The sequence below is a fragment of the Lathyrus oleraceus genome, chromosome 6 (assembly GCF_024323335.1).
Source record: "Lathyrus oleraceus cultivar Zhongwan6 chromosome 6, CAAS_Psat_ZW6_1.0, whole genome shotgun sequence".
Taxonomy (NCBI): Eukaryota; Viridiplantae; Streptophyta; class Magnoliopsida; order Fabales; family Fabaceae; genus Lathyrus; species Lathyrus oleraceus.
The window spans coordinates 26588107-26613721 of NC_066584.1; the positions used below are offsets into that span (position 1 = coordinate 26588107).

The 25615-nt window shown below is 32.9% G+C and overlaps 1 protein-coding gene across 5 annotated transcripts; it reads left to right on the top strand.

Moving 5' to 3' along the window:
* The first annotated feature begins 1034 nt into the window (after positions 1–1034).
* LOC127096746 (CHD3-type chromatin-remodeling factor PICKLE) lies at positions 1035–18182 on the top strand. Of its 5 annotated transcripts, none has more exons than XM_051035295.1 (31): positions 1035–1172; positions 2330–2488; positions 4034–4171; positions 4248–4405; positions 4683–4844; positions 5046–5293; positions 5394–5489; positions 5623–5759; positions 5834–6043; positions 6309–6416; positions 7672–7722; positions 7828–7927; positions 8545–8687; positions 8819–8922; positions 9279–9417; positions 9517–9686; positions 11006–11072; positions 11145–11267; positions 12116–12225; positions 12306–12387; positions 13110–13301; positions 13563–13710; positions 13798–13906; positions 14026–14100; positions 14719–14780; positions 14879–14955; positions 16074–16204; positions 16413–16782; positions 17055–17187; positions 17413–17486; positions 17620–18182. In XM_051035295.1, the coding sequence occupies exons 2-31, from the start codon at positions 2336–2338 to the stop codon at positions 17893–17895; spliced, it is 4146 nt and encodes a 1381-aa protein (XP_050891252.1). In that variant the 5' UTR covers positions 1035–1172; positions 2330–2335; the 3' UTR covers positions 17896–18182. The 5 variants fall into 5 exon arrangements, with proteins under 5 accessions (XP_050891252.1, XP_050891253.1, XP_050891254.1 ...); XM_051035296.1 differs by having other exon boundaries at positions 13804–13906; XM_051035297.1 differs by having other exon boundaries at positions 13563–13707; positions 13804–13906.
* The last annotated feature ends 7433 nt before the right edge of the window (positions 18183–25615 follow it).

The following is a 25615-nucleotide window of genomic DNA, read 5'->3' on the forward strand; positions in this document are numbered from 1 at the left end:
GACATATTTAAATAAATGTGAATAACATTATTATTATTATTATTATTATTACTATTATTATTATTATTATTATTATTATTATTTTATTGTATTTTATACTTTCATTTAAATAAAAAAGTAAAATTTAATTATCTTAAATAAATTAAATAAAAAGCTGAAAAATCTTATATCAATATCAAAAATTATTTTTATAAAACTTTCAAAATAAATAATTTTATTAAACTTATATAAGTAAGTAAGCTAAGTAAATGGAAACAAATACTTAGTCTTATTAGTCTTTTAATTTGTTAGTATATTTAAATATTAATAAAATAATTTATTTACAAATTATTAAATAAAATAATATATTTTTAAGAAGACTAATAAACTAATAGATTAATCAAACATTCAAAATGACCAAATCCAAACTAAAAATAAATATATGATAAATTACAAACTAGATTTAATTTTTGAATTTTTTTAGCAGATTTGACTTAATCTTAATTAAGTCTAACTCAACTAAGTTTATTCTCTTTCTATATATTCTTCTTCACACAACTATATATTTTTCACAAAAACTTAATAAAACTTAAAATAAATTTTAAAATCATCTAAAAAAATTAAATAATAATTTGTGTTTAGTTTTAAATAATCCAACGATTAAATTCACATAATGTAGCCTTTTCTCTAAGCATATTAAATATTATGATAATTTTCTCCATATAAATTATATTTATAAGACTAAATAAACATTCTTACTTACCATATATACGATTATATTATTTTAAATTATATTTTAATCTAGAAAGATCCAAAAATTTATGGTAAAAGTCATTTAAAATTCAGAAAATTCACCTTTTCCCACTAAATCCACCTAAAATATTTTAAAAAGAGCCGTTTCTTTGAATTCCCTCCATTTGACTGATATATAAATAATTAATTATTAGATTATATATTAATAATAATTTATCATTTTATTTATTTTGGTCAAAATGTATATTATATTTTTATTCACAAAAAAAAAAAATCTTTTATATTTTCGTGTATATAAAGACACGAAAAAGTGTGACTTGGGCTTTCACCATTTCTTCTTCTCTTTTTCTCTCTTACAGTGTTTCTACTAACTTTCCAACCGTTTGTTTCGCTTCGGCGGGATTCTGAACTTCCCGTGTTGAGCATTCTTGCTCTCTAAGGTATATGCTACGTTACGTCTCACTTGAATTTTGATATATTTTTTTTATGATAATTGAGCTCTGAGAATCGTATCTGTTGTTGATTTTGTTTTGTTTATGAAACTTGATATGAAAAAATTGTGTATGGAATTTGGTTATTGTTAAGGGCTTATTGCTGTTTGATTTAGTGGAATAGGAGGTTGGAACTGTGATCTGCATGTGCATTGCTTGCTCGTCAAGAATTCTGGAATCAGCTAGGATCGTTTATATGTTGAATTTGAGAATGTTGTATATGTAGTTCGTTTAGTTTGAAATCTTTCATTTTGCTTCCAGAAATGAAGAATGAATAACGAAGTTAAATGTGAAATGATACTTTACGTAGTTTGGATTAGCTTTTGATTTGTGGTGATTTTGATACTTTACGTAGTTTGTGACGATCATACTTGTCTTGGTCCTAATCCAACCCTAAATTAAGGTCAGATCTATTAAGAGGAGACCGGATTGCCCCAAAGGGTAGTTGAGACAGAATTTTAAGGTCATTCATTATTCAATTATGACTAAAAGTTGAAAGTGAAAGATTAACTTTTTTTAAGTATGTACTACCTTGCATTCAAACTCAAACATGATTATTACAACAAAGCTTTACTACAAGATTTATATTTTAACCAACTTAGAGCAGTGCACTATTGTTCTACACTTCGCGAGTCATTATAAAGCAGTGCTTGGAAGAACAATATTTGGATCTAGGTTTTCACTATGATACATTTAGTGCATGCACAAGCATATGCATTTATTATGAACCAGCAGCTTTGTCGGTTTTATCTATTTCGATTTTTATTTTTTCTATCAAAAGGGCTACCCGGTTCTAGAAAGCACCCATGATGATAGGGTCCAAATGTAGGCAACATTACCTTGCATCTGCCAAGTATTTAAAATGTTCTTTTGGTGAAAAATATGTTGCTGGTATTTTATTTATTTATTTCAGGAATGGTGTCTCTGATTTTAATTCCTCTCTTTCAGATATGAGCTTATATCATAGTTACCGTGTTAATCTAATACCCTAGTCTGCTACAGATTTTGTTTCCTCAGATAAATCACGGTTTTCCTTAGGGTGGGGGATTTGGTTAATAGATTAGTGTTCTTTAATCTTGCTTACATGAAAATGTGTATCCTTTCAGAAGAACATGAGTAGCTTGGTTGAGAGGCTTCGTGTAAAATCTGATCGCAAGCAATTTTATACTATAGACTTGTCAGATGATGATGATGATGATGATTTAATGCCCAGGAAAAGTCAGACAACTCAGGAGAAGTTTGAGAGGATTGTTAGAAGTGATGCAGTATGTTACTTCCTTCCTTTTTGCTTTTACTATTTCTGTGTGATCCATTTTATCTTGTGCTGTACTCACTTTCCCTAAATTTTGTTCACATTTTTGGTAGTATGGTGTTAAGTGCACTGCTTTGATAATTAATGCTTTTATTGCTGTAATGCAAAAAACCCGTATCTGAATTTCCAATCAAACTCGGCATGCTCTTGATAAATTTAAAGAGGCAGGCAATTTTTTGACATAATATTAATTGGCGACAAGTGTTGTGGGAGGATTTTCCGCATAATCTTGTTGTTTAGATCCTAGTACTGTTTAATTTGGTATGGAATCTTCAATTGCTAATGCTTACTAGATATATGTGGCATAGATTCAGACCTATCTGAGAAATAATACGGGGACTTCTTTCTTCTTTCTGTATGTTTATCATTTTTATATGTTCAATTACTTTTTATCACCCATTCGTTGTAATATTTTTATCTGTATGTCGATCTTATGCATTCACTCATTCGTTGTAATATTTTTATCTGCTACATTGAGCTTCATTTCTTGTTGGCTCTTTACCACCCAATGTTCAGTCCCATACAACATCATATGTCACCTAGTTATCTAATATATATATTTTCTTAAGCTTGAGTGTACTTTATATCGCAAATTACACCAGAAGCATGCCTTCGTTTCATTTTCCTTGCTTGAATCCTATGGTTCTGATCCTCACTATTCACTATGATTTTGAATGATGAACTCGTGGGATCTTCTCCAATTTTTATGGCATTCGTATTTTGGATTCAAGATACTTAAATTTTGGTATTTGTGGCGTGGTATCTTCTCCAATTGCCTGTGTTTCGTGATCAAAGGAAACATGGAAAAAATCCGCGTTGAGTGTGAAGCTACACTTAATAGCTTCTCAAATTCAGAGTGAAAAGGGCCTTAGAATCGCGGCAGTGGTGACCCACTGGGTTACCAAACATTCCCTTAGTGCATTTCTTGCTAGAATTAGTTAGTCTTCCGGTAAACTTATATACCATATTATTTGTTTTACTTCTGTTTAAAAGATATTCTCCTGCGTCCCACACTTGTCTGGACAACTCTAACTTTTCTCTTCAACTAGGACTTATATTATTTACCAAAAGCATGCAACGTAACGACGATTATTGTTTTCATAAACCTTTTCAAATTCTAATGAAATGAGTTAACAATGTGATTAAGTTCCTTATTGGAGGAGCTCTGGGATTGCTACTCCTTGCTTACTTGATGTGTTTTTCTTGGTTCTGATTTTTGCAGTTTTTATTTTTCTGATAAGGTTACTGTATCATTCTCTTCTTTGGTAGTTCTTTATTTACTTTTATTCCGTCCAACGGAAAAAGATGGAAGCACTTTGTTATACCCATTCTCATTAATCACATTTGATGTTAGTTACTATTTTTTATTCATTCATGAATTTTGGCCATCAGGCCTGGGTCATATTCACTTGTTTGATGTTATAGCTTTAGACAAGTAAAGTTGTCACCTCTTTTCTCTCCCACTCCTTGTTTTGATGTTTATATCCTTTCCCAATAGAAAGAGAACTCATGTCAAGCTTGTGGAGAGAGCGAAAATCTTCTGAGCTGTGAAACATGCACTTATTCTTTCCATCAAAGGTGTTTACTCTTTCCACAGAAAAGCTCCCATCTGGACAGCTGGATGTGCCCTGAATGTGTAAGTCTAATACTTCTAACATGTTTTCTTCTTAGGTAATATCTGTATAATACTTGCATTCTCTATGTGTGTGCAGGTTAACCCACTTAATAATATTGATAAGATATTAGATTGTGATATGCGCCCTATTGTAGTAGCTGGCAAAAGTGATGCCAAAAATTTGGAATCAAAAGAAAGCTTGGCCAAACAATATCTTGTTAAGTGGAAGGGACTATCATATTTGCACTGCAGATGGTAAATATATTGAAACACAGACTGTTTTATTATTTTCAGCTTCCAATGGTGCCTTGTGAATTTTAAAAATATATAAATTTCCATTTCCCAGCCTCACCCTATCTATTACTGTATCACTACAATTTTCAGTTTTGAGTATAATGTTCAATTTTCACTATCTATTACTGTATCAATACAATTTCCCAGATTTTTACGTATTTATTCGCGCTCCGAGTCTTTTTATCATTGCGGCCTGCGGGTATTGTCCATTTATCAGCTACATAAATTTTCTCTTTAGGGTGCCAGAGGAAGAGTTTCTGAAAGCTTTCAAGAATTATCCTCGCTTAAAGACCAAAGTAAACAACTTTCATAGTCAAAAGGCACAAGTCAGACAATTGGATGAAGATTTTGTTGCCATTCGACCTGAATGGACTGTTGTTGACCGAATACTTGCTTGCAGGTTAAGCTTTTAGAAATTTCCCCCTCTTCTTGCTTATATGAAAAATAACATGAGATGATTATGTTCCTGGTCACTGTACATGTTTTGCCACTGTAATATGTTGCTTAATCATTTAGAATTATTTTGAATAATTTTATTCCATCTTTTCTATGAAAGTGTCGTCAAATACCCAATTCATGGAATATTGTTTAAATGGTACAGGGGAAATGATAATGAGAAGGAGTATCTTGTGAAGTGGAAAGAGCTTCCTTATGATGAATGCCATTGGGAGCTTGAGTCTGACATCTCTTTGTTCCAAGCAGAAATAGAGAGATTCAATATATTTCAGTCTAGGACTAGGAAAATTTCTTATAGTAAACAAAAAAGCATGGATAATGATGATGCTGAATTGATAAAGCGGCAGAAAGAATTTCAACAGTATGAACAAAGCCCCGAGTTTCTCTCAGGGGGTATGTGTTTTGACTGATCTATTGTTTTGGCAAAAGCACACCTTTTGTCTTTGATTTATTAGATTTGAATGATCCTGATTTCATGTATTTATATATGAAGGGGCACTACATCCATATCAACTTGAGGGATTGAACTTTCTAAGATTCTCTTGGGCCAATGAAACCCATGTTATACTTGCTGATGAAATGGGACTTGGTACTTAGTCTCAATTATTCTCGTGCTCAATCTATTTATTCCCTCCCCCTAATATCTCTTTACATTACTATTATTCTTAACTTGGAGTTTCTAGCTGAAGCATAACATTGATGGTTTGCTTTTTCATCTTCAGGAAAAACCATACAAAGTATTGCTTTCTTAGCATCTCTTTTCAAAGAGAATGTTTCTCCACATCTGGTGGTTGCTCCACTTTCTACACTACGAAACTGGGAGCGTGAATTTGCAACTTGGGCCCCTCAAATGAATGTTGTATGTATACTCAATTTCTTTGTTTCATTTTTATTAATATATTTATGCTTTTAATGTTTTGTTGCTTTCTGTAGATTATGTATTGTGGATCTTCCCAAGCTCGTGGCATTATCAGAGAATATGAATTTTACTTTTCGAAGAATGAAACGAACAAGAAAGTTAAATCTAAAAAAACAGTTACTACAAACAAGTTGGAAAGCATTAAGTTTGATGTCCTTTTGACATCATATGAAATGATAAACTTGGATGCGACCTGGTTAAGACCTATAAAGTGGGAGTGCATGGTAAAATTTTACTCACCATTCTAGTGCTAGAGCCAGTAAAATTAGGGGGTATTTGGTCTGTGGAAATATTTTATGTTTCTCAAGATGACATTTTTATACTTTAACAAATTGTGGAACAGTAAATGAAAATATAAACATGAACCAAACATACCCTTAATTTTCCAGTTGCCTTTATGGTTACCATCTAATTACATCTCGTTTGTGGTTAGGTGCATTAGTTTTGGATGCTAATAACTTAACATCTGTATATATATGATGCATGCAGATAGTCGATGAAGGTCACCGTCTCAAAAACAAGGATTCTAAATTGTTTTCTTCATTAAATCAATACTCTAGCAGACATCGCGTGCTTTTGACAGGAACTCCTCTTCAGGTTTATTTAAAATTTATGCCATTGTGCCATATCAGATTTACTGTATGTTTATGTCTTGACCATTGTGCCATTGTTTTGTTTTTCGGGTTTCCTAGAAAAATTGTGTTGTTGGTCTTGTGACTATTACTCAGAATTCTATTTGGTAATTGGGTCACATATATAATTTCTAAAGGATTTATTTTCTTCAGATTCTATTTCTATTTAAAGATATACATGTATCTAGGATGCTTAATATCTCCAACAAGAATTTTTGGTTACTTTGGTCCCTGATATGGTACACCCTCAAATATAAAATTTTGGTTACCTTTTGTTACTGCAGGGTCCCTATTGCCACCAGCTTGGGTCCTGGTGGCAGAAAGCCCTGGTCCTGGTGGCCTGTGTCATAGTATAATAATTAAATTCCTTTTTAAAATGATTCATGGATGGGTTTGATATCCATCAGTAAATAAATCGTAAATGGATGGATTGAATGAATTTTTTTCAAATAGATTGTGGATGAATTGTAGTTTTTAATGGGTTATAAATGGATAAATTGATTGTTTTAATCCATGCATTATAACCCAAACAAATTTGTGTCTAATCCATCCATTACCAACCCTTGTATTAACACAATTTTTTAGCATTTACATGAAAAGAGCCGAAAAGAATAGATATGATATTATTCTCAATTAGATTGAATTCAAAGGCTAATTAATTTTATATATATCAAATATGCCAAATCTGTCCTAGTTATGAAATAAACACCTTCCAATGATTTTACTTTAAATACATTACACAACCAAAAGTTTATTACACTAATGTAGTAATCTTTGTTACTCAGAACATTTGACTTCTGTATTGGTTCTAAGTAGCAACCTTTTTTAGTTAAAGTGTATTGCTAGATCTGCCCTATGGAAAGTACACATAGTACTCTCTGTTAGTGTTGTCAATTGCGGAAAATAGCAGTTTGTTTAAATTCCTCATGCCAGAGTGCTATATCGCCACAGTAGTCGCTATTTGACTATACTTAGTTCTAGATTGCGTAACGTGGAACAATATCGGCAAGTTCTTATTTTACTATGCTATAGTGCAATAGCGGCTGTTCCTATTTCACTATGCTAAAGCACAATAGCGCCGCTATTTGACAGCACTCTACTCTGTCTTGTAGACATTACTCCTTCTAGTGCATATTATTGATTTTTACATAATGGTGCATGCATTGAGTTTTTTGTTGGCAGTTGGAACCCTACTTAACAACATGTCTGATGCATTTCAGAACAATCTGGATGAACTTTTTATGCTTATGCATTTCCTTGATGCTGGGAAGGTTAGTATGGGACATATATTATAAAAAAGTATGATTATTATGTTATCTAGATATACCCCATAAAAGTCTAATGTATCTAATGGGCTTTCAATTTCCTTCTGGTAGTTTGGAAGTTTAGAGGAGTTCCAAGAAGAGTTTAAGGATATCAATCAAGAGCAACAGATTTCAAGGCTTCATAAAATGCTGGCCCCACATCTCCTGCGAAGTATACATCTATTTCTTGAATAAGTTACATATTTTTGTCTGATTTTCTTGTCAGCATTTCTGTTTATGCTCATGATTTGTTATAAAAGCACTGGCTTGTTGGTTGGGGTTTCTTATACTATTTTTGTGTTGCCTTCTTCTATACTCCTCGCACGGTCGATGTTTCCTACATTATTTTTGTGCTTCTTCTGTTCTCAATTTGTGCACTTTTAAATAATCTCGTTCTTATAGAAATTCGGTCTTCGTGACCACTCTTAAATAATGACTGATATTGGATGAAGTTGTTGGTCTTGTTTTCATTTTATATTATTGATATAATAACTTTATAAAAGTAATGAGTGATAGTTATTGGAATGATCTATGTTGGATTGGAGCTGGTCCAAGAAGATTCTAGGATCTCGACTTTTCTAAAAAGAAACTTTTCTAAAAGAAAAAAAGGGCTACTGGCTACTGATGTAGTCTAGTTTCCCTTTTTGAATTGAAGTCCACGAGTTACTATAGATTCAGATAGTTAGATTTAGTTTGCGTAACTTTAGTATTCAACAAAGGTTTGACATACTAAATAGTTTATGACAATAGGATTATCTGAAATGTGGAATCAAATGTTAACCCATGCAGGAGTGAAGAAAGATGTCCTGACTGAGCTACCTCCTAAAAAGGAGCTTATTATACGTGTTGAATTGAGCAGCAAACAGAGAGAATATTATAAGGCAATTTTGACTCGTAATTATGAGATATTAACTCGCCGTGGTGGAGCACAAGTAAGATTCATGCTTTAGCAAACTGAGCCTAGTTTTGGTGTTCTTTTCTTAACCGTATCTTCATAAGGAAAGAAGCAAAGTGTGCCATCAGTATCTTAAGTAAGTGTTTCATGTGGTTTTTTTTGAACCAGATTTCTCTTAACAATGTTGTTATGGAACTGCGTAAGCTATGTTGTCATCCGTATATGTTGGAAGGAGTTGAACCAGTTCTGGACGATGAAAAAGAAAAATACAAGTAAGCTTCGATACTATTATTTTTAAATGCCATAATGGTTGTTGTCTATTAGAAATACTGGTTTCTCTGCTTATTTGGTGCTAAATCTTGTTTCTCTTTTCATTTATAAATGAAATTTGCTAACTTTCTTAACTAAGAGGAAGTATTAATTACTCCTATGTTTATGGCGCCAAAACAAGTATTCTTATGTTTAAAGGAATTGCTTTAGCAATTTGAATCAGGGTTACCACTACACGCTGCTAATGGGGATGACATTGATATGAATTATAATAAAATTAATTTTCATTTTTTTGTTGAGTTACCCTAGGTTGATTGGATAGATCACTGTGTCCACTTTTCATTTTTCTCTGTTACAGACAACTGCTGGAATCATCAGGGAAGTTGCAACTGTTAGACAAGCTGATGATGAAGCTTAAAGAGCAAGGGCACAGAGTCCTAATATATTCCCAATTTCAGAGCATGCTGGACAAACTTGAACAATATTGTGTTTACAAGGTATTCATATCACAATATTCTACGGTAGTGACTGTTTCTGCATAGTTGATTTTTTTCTGTATTTTATTGAATTACTTTTCTTTTTAAAAAAAATACCAGCATTGGCAGTATGAAAGGATAGATGGCAAGGTTGGTGGAGCTGAAAGACAAGTAAGGATAGATCGATTTAATGCTAAAAATTCTTCAAGATTTTGTTTCCTTCTTTCTACTAGAGCTGGTGGAGTGGGAATAAACCTTGCAACGGCTGACACAGTTATTATATATGACAGGTGGCACTTCATATTTTGAAACTTTTTACTTATTAAAGGACTCATTTTAATTTTAAATAATATTTCAATCCAAGTAACGTTGGAGATTCCGTCTTCATTGCGGTCCTCCCCCAACCGCATAATTGCGGCATTTGGGTTGCCTTTCATTTGGGGCCGCTCCTAGGGCTTTAGACCTCAAAATTTTGGGTCAAAAAATGGTCCCAAAAAAATTAAAATTTAGTCCAACACAATGAAGGTGTTAGGGGCTGCAATGAGGCAAGCCAAAGAACCGCAATTAAGGCGACTAGGGACGGACCGCAATTAAGGCGGATAGTCCAACATTTAATGTCATATTTCTAATAGATACTATTTCTTTAGTTGAATTGGTAAAAGAGAGTGTCTCGTATTTTATGGTCATTTGTTCATCTCTTAGCCACAATAAAATTTGATTTTTTTTTTCAAAATTTTAAAAGGTCTCACTATAAAAGTTGCTTTAGGCCTCTAGTAATTTGGACCGGCCTTGCCATCATTTTCACACCCAACACTTTCATTGTGTTGGTTGTGACGGGGCGAATTTAGTCTCACATGGCCTAGAGATATTTTGTGTAGTGTTTAGATTTATAAAGCTTGGTTAGCCATCATCTTACAAGCCAGTTGTGTAAGGTTGAGTTAGGCCAAACCCAAATTCTAAATAGTAATACTATTGGCCATAAAAAAGCTCACTTTTTTAGTGTAAATCTAAAGCCAAAAGTTTATTATGTCTGATGTTAGCATCTTTAATTAGTATCTTTAGCTTCCATAATGACGACTGCTTTCCCTATACATCTGTAATTTCTTCGGGCAAAAACAAGCGAGAATAGCTGTATGCTAGTTTGATCATAGTGATTGGCCAGTCATTAGTTATCCTTTTACCATTTTTTGTACCAGTTTCCATGTTATTTCTGCTGGTGTTTACTATTGTCTGTTTTTTGGTCAAGTATTGTATTTTTTTAATGACATTAATGTTATAAATGTGATATGTGAACTGTTAAACTACCTTTTCTATGCCTTTTTATGCTACTTCCCTATGTTACTTGATGAACACTGGGAATGTACATGTATGGTGGTTAACATGACAAGTCGTTTTCGTAGCTCGTTTCTTTATGATGGATATTTACAAATAACAACAATATGAAGTATACTTGCATTCATATGGTAAACTGTGGGAACTCTCAATTTAGTGCTTTTCTAATGGTGACAATGCTACCTTGCTAAAAGTTTAATTTTTCATAAATTTTATGTATTGTCTAATTTAGTTCATTCTCTTACTACCATTTGCTGATCAAACCGTTATTCTATAGTGATTGGAATCCTCACGCCGATCTACAGGCTATGGCCAGAGCTCATCGACTTGGACAAACTAACAAGGTTGGAGCTTTTTTCATAATTATATAGTGGTCTTTGTTAAGTGAGAATATGATAGAAGTTCTTGTGTTTTAGGTGTTGATTTATAGGCTTATAACACGTGGAACAATTGAAGAAAGAATGATGGAAATGACAAAGAAGAAAATGTTGTTAGAACACTTAGTGGTTGGGAGCATAAAGACTCAAAATTTTAAACAGGTAATAATTATATTTTTTTGTTGAAAAATTGAAGTTTTTTGTTCTCCAAATTGATGATAACAGTCTTCTGTCACATTTCCAAACTGTTGACTGGTTGTTTACAATGTTGATGTTGGATGAATGATCATGGCTGCAAGCCAAAAATCTGCCGCAACACCATGGTGGACGACATTGCAACCTATTGTGAAAGCTTGGCAGCAGTAATTAGAATATAATATCTGTACTCAAAGTAATACCAAAAGAACTGCTGAATGCAATAAAATTAATAATAATGTACATCAAGAAAAATAAATAAATTATTTTATAATTCCTAAACTTTAAAGACATTGCTGTAAGTCTCATAAGTTCACTAGAGAGTAAAAACCATCAAGTTTAAGCAACAGAAAACTGAGAAACAATGCCTTTTTGTTGAAGGTACTCTTGAAACTTATGAGATATATGCTCAACACCAGAATCAAAGTGAATTTTTTTACCACTTGCTTAAAACTGAGTTTCAACTATATATCGGAAATTTGTCAAACACAGAGAACACTCTACATTTAGACCGAAGAAAATATATCCAAGTAAAATGTTTGTAGTCATCAACAACTGTGACAATATTTTTAGTGAGCATGAGAAGCTATGGGAGACATACCCACACATCACTATGAATCACCTCAAAAAGTTAAGTTGCTAAAGCTCATTTCAACTTACATGGTAAACTAGTAGTAAGAAATACTCATGGTTTTTTCAATATTATTTTCAACTTTTCTTTTCCTATATGTTTGTTCAATAGTTTATCCAAACTATCTCATAGTCATGGTACTTTTTAATATTTGATGGTAACTTCTTACTATTATCATGCTTAGGAGGAGTTGGATGATATCATAAGGTATGGTTCAAAGGAGTTATTTGCTGATGAGAATGATGCGGTGGGAAAATCTCGTCAAATTCATTACGACGATGCTGCTATAGACAGGTAACATAGACCGTCATACCTTGAGCATAACAAATGATTATGCTTGATAATTTCCTTTCACGTACGTTTCTTTATAATAGATTGTTGAATCGCGATCAAGTTGGAGATGAAGAGGCCACTTTGGATGAGGCTGATGAGGATGGGTTTCTGAAAGCCTTTAAGGTCGACGCTTATATGATCTATTATATACATTTTTGTGCTTCTAACTTGTCTTATTTTTTTCCATTTATCATTTTTTTGGGAATATTTAGTTAGAGTTGAGTAGTTTGGGTATGGGTGTCGGGGTGCCAATTTAGCTGGGATGTCTATGCCTTCATCTTTTGCTTCACTTCAATTTTTTTCTTAAAAAAAACTATACTAGACAGATTTAGGGAATTTACACTAATTACAAGATACTGTAAACTAAACTGCAACTCCATATATATGCATTTCAAAAACACAGATTTTCCATACAGCCCCTGAAGTTGGTGAATAAGTTACTCTAACTTCCCGGGTTTGAATACTTTTATTAGTGAAAATATCTACAAGTTGTCCTATTTCGCATACATGGAGTACAAATAAAGCAATTATCCTGCTTTTTTTTATGAAATGCCTGTCCCCCTTGACGTGCTTAGTTCAATCATGCTGAATTGGATTATGTGCTACGCTGTTTGCTTATTTATTTTCACAGTATAGCTTCATATGTCCTTTCCATTTTATCTTTAAATCTTCTAAAATCAAAGTAAATCACAAATACTTTGTGCCCTAGTCTGAAACTCAATTCCTATAATCTTAATTCAACACCAATTGTTTCCTTTATAAAAAATGTAATTGCACGAAATCATTTTGTACTCTTTCTTTTAGGTTATGCTCTTTTCATTTACCAGATAGATAATATGTTCTAGGTGGCAAATTTTGAATATATTGATGAAGCTGAGGCTGCAGAAGAAAAAAGTGAAATAGAGGGTAAATTTTCTGTCAGCGGATCAGAAGGGAAAAGTTACTGGGAGGAATTGCTAAAAGACAGATATCAAGAGCATAAAGTTGAAGAGCATAATGTCTTGGGCAAAGGGAAACGAAACCGCACAAAATTTCTGGTATGTCACTTTGTGTTGACTTGTATAAGTAGTATTAGTCTACAACGGAAACTGTTTTGGTTCTGGTCTACTATGAGTTTGTGCTTCCAATTACATCTTGTCGTTTTTTCTCTCTTGTTGGTTTCATTGTTTGTTATGACCACTGGATCTTATTTATTTTTCCTTGCTGTTGAGTGATGAGTTTGTGCAAATTCATACTTTTTTCTCTCCTATTGATTGTGTTTTTGTAGAGGTTTTATATATGATTCACTGACTTTCCAGATGGTTTCTTTTAAGGGCGAAAATTCTCGTCTAGAAGATGTAAGCTCTGACGGTGAGGATGACAATTATGAAGTGGCTCTTACTGATGGCGATTCAAATTCAACAGGAACTACTACTGCTAAAAGACCTTCCAAAAAGAAAGCTCGTAGTATATATCAATATTTACTTATTATTTCTTTGATGATTATGGACTTCATTTATCTGTTTTTGACTGTGATGTTAATTTATATACTAGCTGCAGATAACACAGACCCACTTCCTTTAATGGAAGGCGAAGGAAAATCACTAAGAGTACTTGGTTTTAGTCAAAGTCAGAGGGCTGCTTTCCTTCAAATATTAATGAGGTTACATTCTAGTTGCTGGTTTATGATTATGTCTAGTCTTTCCCTAACCCTTATGTATTAAAGAAGGGATTTTTCATGGAAATATTTGCAGTTTATCTCATTTAGTTAGTCAATAACAGGTTTGGGGTCGGTGATTTTGATTGGAAGGAGTTTATTTCCAACATAAAGCAGAAGACTTATGAAGAAATCAAAGAGTATTAATCTGACTTTCCATTAAAATGTCACCTATTCTAATTTTTTTTACTGATTTATGCCAAAACGTGTATGTAGCTTTTCATATTAGCTAAATATACTTATGGATTTAATTAGATTGATCTTGAATATACTTGTCTGTCTGGATAGTTGTACATGTGCTCATTCAGGAAATTATGATACTATTGATTGCTGTTGAGAGTTCCACATTGGATAGTGATATGGTCTGAACAATGGTTATAAGTGGCTGGCTAACCTCACCACATGAGCTAGATTTTGGAATTGTGTTAGGTCCAAACTCATTTTGAGATTTTATCACCGCCTTTGATCTGTTGGGCCACCCACAAATATCCAGTCCTGCAAACTTCACACCCTCTGGTTCTATATATAAGAAAAAAATATCACCAAGAGAGACGAGAACAGTTAATGTTATAGCTTTGATAGTTTATTCCAAATATGATGCTATATTAAATACTCTTGGGGAATGGTGAGATTCACTTATATGAGATAGATGCATAATTAGTTGTACAGTATAGTATATTATAGCACCACAAGGTTTATTCAATATTGTATCTTTAATCATTATTTGCGAGCGAGTTTGATCTATATACTTTGAACAGGTATGGAACCCTTTTCTTGTCTCATATTGCTGAAGAGATAAATGATTCCCCTACATTCTCAGGTGATAGATCCCTTATTCCTGTGGTATTTCTCTCAAGTATCATCTCTCCTATATTTTCTGTTAACTTCTTTTCCCTCTCTGTTGAAACGTGTCTGTAGATGGTGTTCCAAAAGAAGGATTACGAATACAAGATGTTCTTGTTAGAATTGCGGTTCTGCTATTGATAAAGGAAAAAGTAAGTTCTTCAAATAAATTCACCGAGTTGCTTGTTTTTTTTTGTATATTATTGTGTCATCATGTTTTCTTACTGCCTCTCACACTTGATTTTGTTGAGAGTTGTGTTAATTCAAATTAGCCATTCCTAGTTAGCTTGTGCAGGAAGAAACTGTGATAGTTAATTTCGGAATTTTCTACTATGTTAGTTATGACAGTTAGAGGTGGTGAGGCTGTTGTAAAGCAGTTAATTCAGTTGCAAGGGACTAGTAAGTGCTAAACTATGTATTAGCAACTTGTATAAATGCGCGGCTTTGTTCCATCAGCCTGATTTCTATCTTTCTTTTCTTTCTTTTGATCTAGTGTGTGCAAGAGAAAGAACAAGTGTGTGTTCAAAGTTCAAACAGACTTGACTGCTTGTGTGTCTAATTGTTTGAAAATTAGAAACTCTTTTACCTTGAATTCCTTCCTTGAAATGTTCCCATAAATTTTCATGTTCGAGGTATATTTCATTAGCATATGTTCTTTAGTTTTTTTTATTAACAGATTCTGTATGTACTCTCAACTCTATTAAACTTTGTTCCTTTTCACTGTTGTGCATGCCAGCATTGTTCAGGTGGTTTATTTGTGGTTTTGATTCCTGAAAAATAGCCATGGGGATTTGAAGTTAGTCAGGGACAGGGGGCTACATCAATTTATGCTATCCCTAAAGAATAATATAAATCCATTAATATAATTATGAAAGATGTTGATTCTCTACTTAAACTTCTGAAAGGTGGAACAAAGTTAACAATATTTGTATATTTTGATTGGTCATCAACTGTTAAGCAATAACACGTGAAAAAAAAAATCCATTTAAACTTATTATGTGTATATAATATTTTTTGATGCTTATATTACATTATTTCTAACACTCCTTAAGCTGAAGAATATAGACATTATGTACCAAGCTTGCTACATATATAAGTCATATGAGGGCCCCATAAGAACTTGATCAAAACATTTTCCAATTGATCATTTGAACTACTAAACTGTTAAAAATTGTTGCTACTCTATTTACCATATTTACATTATTTTTACTGTTATTATTTCCTCTAGTTGACAAATATGTTTTCCTCACCTTCAAATATGGAATGACAGGTGAAGTTTGCATCAGAAAATCCTGGCACTCCACTTTTTTCAGATGACATCTTGTCACGCAATATAGGCTTGAAAGTTACAAAGATGTGGAAGGAGGAGCATGATTTAGTCTTACTGCATTCAATTTTGAAGTATGTCTTTTAATAGCTAATTATCTACCATCATAGCCATAGGAAAATGCATTGCATCTTTTCAAAATCTGTGTGTGTGAGTGTGTGTGTGTTACCCTCCATTTATTTCATTTAATGAAAAAAGATTTTGAATGTTTTTGCATTATTGTAATCTTCACATGCTATTTTTATTTAATCTAATCCTCTAACATAGTTCTTTTCTATTAAGGCATGGGTATGGAAAGTGGCCAGCTATTGTTGATGATATGGATCTGAATATTCTGATGGTCATCTGTGGGGAGTTAAACATTCCATTCATAAATGTACCAGTAGGACAAGTTGGCTCTCATATGCCAAATGGTGCAAATATGACAAATGCGGAATCCACCAGCAACCAGTCTAGGCAGAATAGCGGCAGCGTCATGGCAGTTAATGGGGCACATGGTTCTTGTGATGCTGGGAAGCAAGAAAAGTTGCATCAAGAGCCCTCTACGTTATGTCAATTTAGAGAAATGCAAAGAAAGCACACTGAGTTTATAAAAAAGAGGTTTCTTCTCTTAGAAAAGTGTATCAATTCTGAGTACCAAAAAGAATACAATGTAAGTACATAAATGCTTCATAGCAAGCAAAATCTTTTTAACACTTTATTTGTTTCTCTCTTTAGAATGCACATGATTTGAGTTGGATATTTAGTTGAATTATATGTTTGTTTTGTTTCGAATAATTGTTATTGCAGTCAATTATCATCTCAGATTCCAACCTTAATCATAGCTATGTATGCTTATGTTTAACTGACAAGGTTTATTTTATACTTAGGGTAGATCATGTAGACTTGTGTGTGGATTGACTGACCAATGAACTTTGTCTGCAGGATGATATGAAAGCAAGGGAAGGGAACAATAAAGAACTAAAAAATGAACCTACGACTACAAATGTAGGAAGACACATATTCGGGGAGACTCACAGCCAAAAGATTGATCAACTGCGTCAATTAGAACCAATAAGTATGAATGACACCTATCCATTGACAGCTCTGTCTCATAGTCAGACCATATCAATTGCCTATTTTGCATCTGATAATAATATATAAATATGTTTACTCTATGCCGTTTTATGCTTTGGTTCTTTTTACTTTATATGAAGACATATTTTCACATTTTTTATTTTTCCATTGCTATCTGCATACCCAAATCAAAGATTTAATTGCTGTTCTTCCTTGTCTTCTGCAGCTTTTGAAGAAATCTGTGCTTCTGTTTGTGATGATAATCCAAATCGGTTGACATTATGTCATCTTTACAATGAGGTAAGAATGTGTTCTTATTGCAACTCTTTAGCTGTTCTTTCGGTATGCAAGATTGCTGTATGATACAACAAATGGTAGGAAACAGTTATATGCTGAGTATCTTCATCAATTACCTTTCCTGCTGTGTTGGCAGATGTGCGACGCTGTGGAGACAAATACTGCGAATTTAGTTCAAGCATCGCTGTCCAGAGAGCTGACAGAAGTCAATGCTATGAAGAATTTCCATCAACTAGCAACCATCTGTGATCATGTCAACAGAATTCTAACACCACAAAATCAAACCAATTCAGAGCCAATAGCAAATTCTGATATCAAACCAGATGTTGTATCACAGACTGAAGTTTTGGAGCCTGAGCCCAATTTCGTCATCCCTCAAGATGAAAGCAAATCTAGAGGTAATGGAGTCTGAATTCGAAAAACAAAGCAAGCAGTTCGAGCCTGATGGAAGAGAATCATGAAGACATGTCTCGCAGAGACAATGCGGAGAATGATACCGAGTTTAATGGCATGGCATACCAGAAATCTGATGCGGTGGTAATTTTTCGGGATGATGAGATGCAATACCTTATAGACAGATATTTATTTATGCACCTTTTAGCATATACCTAATAGTGTAGTATTATATATACTCTCTCTATTTCAATTGTTTGGTTGTTTAAATATTTAAACTTTTAACAAAACTTTGGATGTTTTAGATATCTTTGTCATTTTTCTTTTAAATATACCTTTTACTTGCAAAAGAAGTTCAAGAAACCAAGGATTCACTACAGAGTTATGGATAATGCACACTATTCCCTTGACGATAACACAATAGTCATCTTAAAGCCGAAACACCAACTTTAGAATGATTAACAATTAGAACCACAATCTAGGTGATATGTCTGGCAACCAATATTGTTGTCTTTGGCGACCAATATTGTTTTGTCTTTGTATCGTTCCATCCTTATTAAACTCGTATCCCAGGTAAGTGATGAAGGTTCATACATACCTATGGTTAGAAGTTAACACAGGAGGGAACAAGTTAACACAGGAGGGAATAATGATAAATAAAGATGGTTCTCACGATAACTATTTTATATATAATTCCATTCAAACAAACAAAATGCATTTTAATTCATCAACAAATAGGATAACCAAATATTTCAAAGAGATCAGGATATTATAAGTAAAAGATTAAAATAGATTGATGTTCAGACAATTAGTTGAAATAGGATTTGATCATTAACTCTTGCATTTGTGGTGTTGTGTGGTATATTATCATCTAATATTGTAAAAGAGTAATAAAATTCTAAACTGATTTTGCACTCTAACTGATAGTGAATGCGTACTAAAATGTGACATAAATTTTAGAAGTTTCTTATCTCATTCTACGAGAAGGAAAAACATTATGAAAAATCAAAAATATCTCTCAAATTTTAAAGATACATCTCCAAACACATTTCATATATACAATTCATTCGATTTTTAGATACATTACAATTTTATGACTAACTTTAATAAATAAAAAATACAGGGTTTTCAAAAATGTATTCCCTAAAAGTAAATTACTTGTTTACCAAATAAGCCCATAGACATTCTTAAGTTTTAAAATAAGTTATAATCACATATTACAAATTAGCAATGACTTTCAATGGTGAGCTAATCAAATATAAATTTTTAATGCAAATAAAAAATGGAATTAATTACTATGCACAAACAGAGTAAAAAGATTTACCTTGTCGATTCATCACCATCATCCGTTTGCATTATTTTATAGATTTTTAAAATAAAAGTCAAACTTATTTTAATATCCAACGTCTAGGATTAACTGACGGTGTAAAATCCCTTTACACCATCAGTGTATTTCAATTATTAAATCCATAAAAAATTTAGATAAAAAAAAATAATATTGAAAAAAATGATTAACTAACATTTAAATTCCTCATCGATTTAGATAAATGTTCTTCTTCATCAACTCTTTTCTACAAATTGAAACAAGTAAAAATTCCAAAAATATATTTTCAGAGATGTTTTTGAAATATATTTTCGAACTAAATTTAATCATAAAATTGGGGAGTTGCTAAAAAAAGAATGAATTATGTGTACATGAGATAGATGTATTCGGAAATGCATCTTTCAATTCTAAAGAGATTTTTGATTTTTTACAAGGTGCCCTAATAAATCATAGAATACATTAAAAAATCCCCTAAAATTTTGCTATTTTCTCATCAATCTAATTATTATTTTCTCACATTTTTCCGCACGATTCAAACTTTTAAGAACATGTGACATACATATAATTTACAATAATAGTATTGAGTCACAATCTAAAAAACAACAAATATAAAAAAAAAAATATAAAATATAGAGTACACATGACATGATAGCAGTTACTCCTAACATTTATTAGGTCCATAGTGACAAAATAATAATAGTGCACAAATAGCCTAGATGTAAAACTTTATATGAACCTGATGCCCATCCAAGCTAATCACATGCAAATGATTCTAGAACTTCAACTTATTCCTTTTATTTAGTTATTTACTAGTTTGTTTTAATTCATTTTGTTGTTTTTGATTAGTTTATAAAAAAAATATAATAAGTGCTTTTCTTTTAGCTTTTATGTATTTGTTATATGTGTAGAGTTAGCTTCTGATGAGGTCTGGTACGATAGTGCTGGAGCAGCGCTATTCCCCCAAATAAAAGTGAAGAGCGGGACGCAATTAAAGTTAAAGAGAGATGTCATTCACTTTTCTAGGACACATATGGTAACAAATCTGTAGAATGGAGGGCGTTTGAATCAAATATACATAGGGATAAGATCAAGACGCTAAAGGATAAAACTTTGCACCATACTACACCCACTACAACTCCATGTGTGTCTGCCTGCTGCAAAGGACAAATGTGAGACACCACCGCTCGAATGCATGCGCCACCAACCTACCACAATACATTTTGTCTCCCACATACTGATTGTATCAGACTGTGCATTGGTACGAAATAGAAGAAGAGGGAATTGTGTTGATTCTTTTGGGCCAGAATTTACAAATATCCACAAGCCCACGATCCAAGAGAACACCAAAACCCCTAGATGGACGTGACTATAAAAGGATCTCTTGGAGGAAATGAAAAGAAGGTTCAACATTTGAGAGAAAGAAACACTTAGAGAAAATCAGTGAAGAGAGTGAGCTGAACAAAGTGGAGATTCTCTTCTTCTCATCATTTCACGTGCATACTACTAGTATCTGGCATGACATATGTTATCTCTTAGTGATTAACCATTGCAAGAAGACGAAAAAGTTTCTCTTAGGTTTTAATTTCTTTTTTATGTATTTAAGAGTGTTTAGCTAAGGATCCAATATTGATGTATGTACTAAGCTCATCATGAGCTAAACCCTTTTATGTTGAGCAATGTGAAATTAATATGAAATAACTCTTTTTGTTAAATGATGTGTTGTTAGTGTTTTATTTTATCATGTGTTAAACTGTCATAAAATTTTTCATTTGAATGATCAACTTAGGGAAAATGAAAGTTTGATGTTATGAGAGATCTAACAACAAGTGAATTTCATGATAACAATGATTGAAAATAGTAGGATATAGATATTCACTAGATTAACTACTTTAGAGATAAAGAGTTATAATCATAGAGGAAATTTAGAATAAAATCAAACATGCATTAAAGTTACAAGCGAGACTTAGAGATTTGTCCTTTTATTTTACTATATATGTTTATGATGTTGTAGAGATACACCACAAAATCACTTTCTGAACTCTTCAGGCACGACATAACACATCATGTACACACATCTGACAAGTTATATTAACAGATCATTGTCCAACATACTTTCCATTATTGAACTCATTTACTCTTATTAAAGTGTTATTTACGCTATTTACTTCAAAATTGAACATGTCACAACCTTCAATTATTATTATTTTCGTTCATGCTCATTTACAAAATATAGTTTTTACAAAATCAATCTAAGTTATTTTTCACTCCCTCTGGATTCGACATCCTTACTATTATATCACTTGCTATTTTAAATATACATGTATACTTACGTGTCACACCACACGTTTTCAAGCAACATAGACCTGCGAACCCGCTGACCGAAATCGAACCAACCCATAAATTACACAAATTCGTTCATTTATGGGTATACACAATCTAACCCATAATAACACATATAGTTTTGCTTCTGGTATCGGGTTTGAGTTTCTCAACCCGCAGACCCATTGACCTAACCAGTTGATGATGCATTCACGATTTCTTATTTTTTTATATTATTAGTTTAAATGAAAACATAAAATTAATATTTCACTACTAACCATAATTTGTCAAAACAAATTTATTCATCACCAATACTACTATTAGACTAATGAATTTACGTAATTATAAGATTAAGTGTTGTTCTTTATTATTTTTTGTATCATTTTCAACTTACATATTTTATGGAAATAACATGTCTTGAGAAATTTTCTAATATTATCAAGTGCTATGTCATGTTAATGAATTTTATTAAATATTATATGAGGTGTTTCATCCAATTTGAGTGTTAGAAATGAGTGTAATTAATACTGAATTATGTTAAAAAAAACTTATAATTGAAAAAAATTAATAATCTTTTTATTTATTTGAAATACAACCCGTGAATCCAACCCAACCCATAAATAAACGGGTCAGTTTAGTTTGATTTTTACCGTGAAGTTGCAGGTTGGATGATTAACGCAACCCATTAAAGTTTGAATGGATTGGGTAACTGATTAGGTCAAACTCGGTTTAACTCAACTCGCATACACCCCTAGTCATGGGGTTTCTCCATTAAAAAATACGTAATATAATTGAAAGGCTTAAATAGTCTCTTCGTCCCTATAAGATAGTGTTTTTGAATTTGGTCCTGAAGTTAGCAGAAATATACTCGAACGTATCGCACGCTCGAACATACAACAGAGTTGCCATCGAACTTATTTATTCCCCAAGGAAAGGGAAAACATCGATAAAACTCGGGGAAAGAGATATGTTGGGTAATGAAGTTGGTTATGCAAGGGGAATGTATTAGCATCCCTAACATCTATGGTACTCCATGGGAACCGTTTTGATTGTTCTTGCTCAAATATGTGTTATATCTAAAGATTACTCGCAAAAGAATAAAGGAAAAAGAAAGAGAAATAGATAAAGTGCTCGGTGAGGATTGGGGCCCTCATGCCTATCTATCCTTATAGCCAATAAGGAATTCAGAGCTCTGTAGTTCAAAGAACTAGTGGTAGGAGATGAAAGGAAGTGTGATCAAGGTATGGTCTAAACCAAAGGATAAAGTTGTTTGAACTTCAATAAGGGGTGAAAATGTGAACCCAAGAGTAAATTGGTATGAACCAACAGGTGAAGGCTTACAACACGATATCACTGTATCAGAACAACCAAAAAAGAAAGAAATTAAGTGTTTGGTTTCATAGCATAAACAACTCTTGGTTCACAAAGAGTTACAAGATGAAGCACAAAGAGATAATGTATTTGACTCCAAGATAACTGATATATCACATGAAGTGAGTGAAGGTAGAATATGGACGCATCATGGAGATGAATGAGATGAAGTGGCCAAAGTCACAGAACTGAAGGTTTGATAACAATGACTGAAGAGGTATAGTTTGAAACCAAAGGTCAAGGTATACATCAGAGTCCATAAGAGAAATGTAATTTGTACCATAGAGGGAAGGTGACACAAACCACAAGTGAGGGGCTTATTGCATGGTATCGCTGTATGGTTGAGCCTAAAAAGAAGAATTAAATGTTTGGGTACAAGCCAAACAACTTTAGGCACAAATGCGGATTCGTCATTATATGGTCCTAAAAGGGTGTATATGGAATTCCAAAGAAAACTGTGTTTCGGTTTCAAGGAAACAATACGTCACTAGGTGAACGGTTCAATGGTTGAAGGTGGATCATGGATCGTAAAAGATATGAATGATGCCCTAAAGCGGAAGGAAGAATAATAAATAAGTATGCTCGCGGAGGATTCGAACCCCCGTGCCTACATATTCTCATCGTGCAATGAAAAAATCAGAGCAATCGTAGTTCAGCTTACTACGGCTGAAACAAAAGGGAACGAGATTGATTTGTCAAGGTACACTACCCTTCAAGGATGGAAAAGGAGTGCCAAGGTTCACAACCTTCTAGGCAAGGTATCACTTCCAGAGTTTAAAACTGATGATGTCAAGGAACTCAACTACCAAGGTTTATCACCTTACAGGGTGAAGAGAAACAGATGCCAGAGTCCATGACTCTCAGAGCAAAGAACTGAATTGAATAGCCAAGGTTTATCACCTTACAGGGAAAAGAGAAACAAATGCCAAAGTCCATGACTCTCAGGGAAAAGAACTTAATTGAATAGTCAAAGTTTATCACCTTACAGGGCAAAGAGAAACAGATGCCAGAGTCCATGACTCTCAGAGCAAAGAACTGAATTGAATAACCAAGGTTTATCACCTTACAAGGCAAGGAACAAGTGTTGAGGTTTATCACCTTACAGGGCAAGGAATTGAATTGCCAGGGTTTAACACCTCTCAAGGCTAGTGCCAAGGTTTATCACCTTACAAGGCTAGTGCCAAAGTTTACCACTTTACAAGGCAAAGAATTGATTGAAAGAGGGTGTACAATCACAAGTTGCTAATAGCAAAAGATGCTCCATTATTGAAGTGTTGAAAGCTTGATACTTGCTTGGAGAAGAAGACTTATCAATTGCGTGATTCAAATTGCACTAAAGTCTATGAACAAAGGCGGATACCTTGAGCAACTGGGTCAAACGTTCCGTACCCAAGGATATCCAGAATGAGTTAATGGAATTCTCCACTCCCATCCTTCTTTGTTTCTTAAGGCTCATAGCGTGCAACTCGAATTTAAAGTAACAAGTAGCTGACAGGAGATCATGCGTGTTGATCTTATTGATATAGTGCTACTTGTTGTAGAAGAAGACTTGATAATCATGTAATTTAAATTGTGCTAAAGTCTATGAATATAGGTGAATACAATGAGCAACTGGGTCAAGCGTCCCGTACCTAAAGATGTTCAGAATGAGTTAATGGAATTCTCCACTCTCATTCATTCTCTATTGCTTAAGGCTCGTGCCACACACTTTGAATTATGATCGACAAGTGTTGATACCTTTGCAGTGCTCGAGAAGTAGTCCATGTTGCTAGCTATGCTTGAATGATGTTGACCTAAAGTCTTGATCTTACATTTGAACCTTGAGGTCTTGAGCTTCTGAGATTCAGTGTATCCACAATAGCTTGAGCATAATGATCTTGTCATATCAAGTGATCAAGGATCTTTTGATCACTTGAAATAGGCTTGGGACTTACAGCACAATTACAAAGGATTTGGTTGACCAAAGTGACCTTTGGTCAAGACTAATCAATGAGATTAAAATAATAGTTGAACTATGTACAATAAGCCTAATGAATTGATCAGTCAGATTATACCAGTTGAATTCTATACAAACCTAAGCTAAGAAAACATACAATATTCATGAGAATGTCATATTAAAAGGTCCTAAAGTTATTAATCTAATTATTTGATCAAAGTATATTTGACCAAATAATTAAATAAATCAAGAAAAATCAAGTCATGAATTAATAAAAGAATTAATTAAAGATTTAATCAATTAATTATATGAACTGAAAGAAGATTTATCAATTAAACAAGAACAATTAAGTAACTCATTAATTCTACTTCTAATATTTTACTAAAATTAATGGTTACTCTAGACTAAATAAATTAAGGTATAATTCTAAGCTAAGCTAAACTAATGTATTGTATTTCTAAATTAGAATTAATATATTATATAACTAAAACTAATATATTATTGTTTTTTTTAAAGCTAATGTAAACTGATGTATTATAAAAAAAGCTAAGTAAACTAAAGTCCACTGTTTTAATCTCTAACTAAAAATAAAATATCATTTTCTAATATAAACTATGTATATATTTTACAAACCAAACTAATGAGTATATTTCTAATGTATCAAAAGAAAAGCTAATGAAGCTCCTATATTTTCTAAGCTGAGGATATGGGCAAACAAATCAACAATTATTTGACATGCATATGTCAGCCATCATGGCTCATGCACGTGCAGACTTCAGAATGCATGTT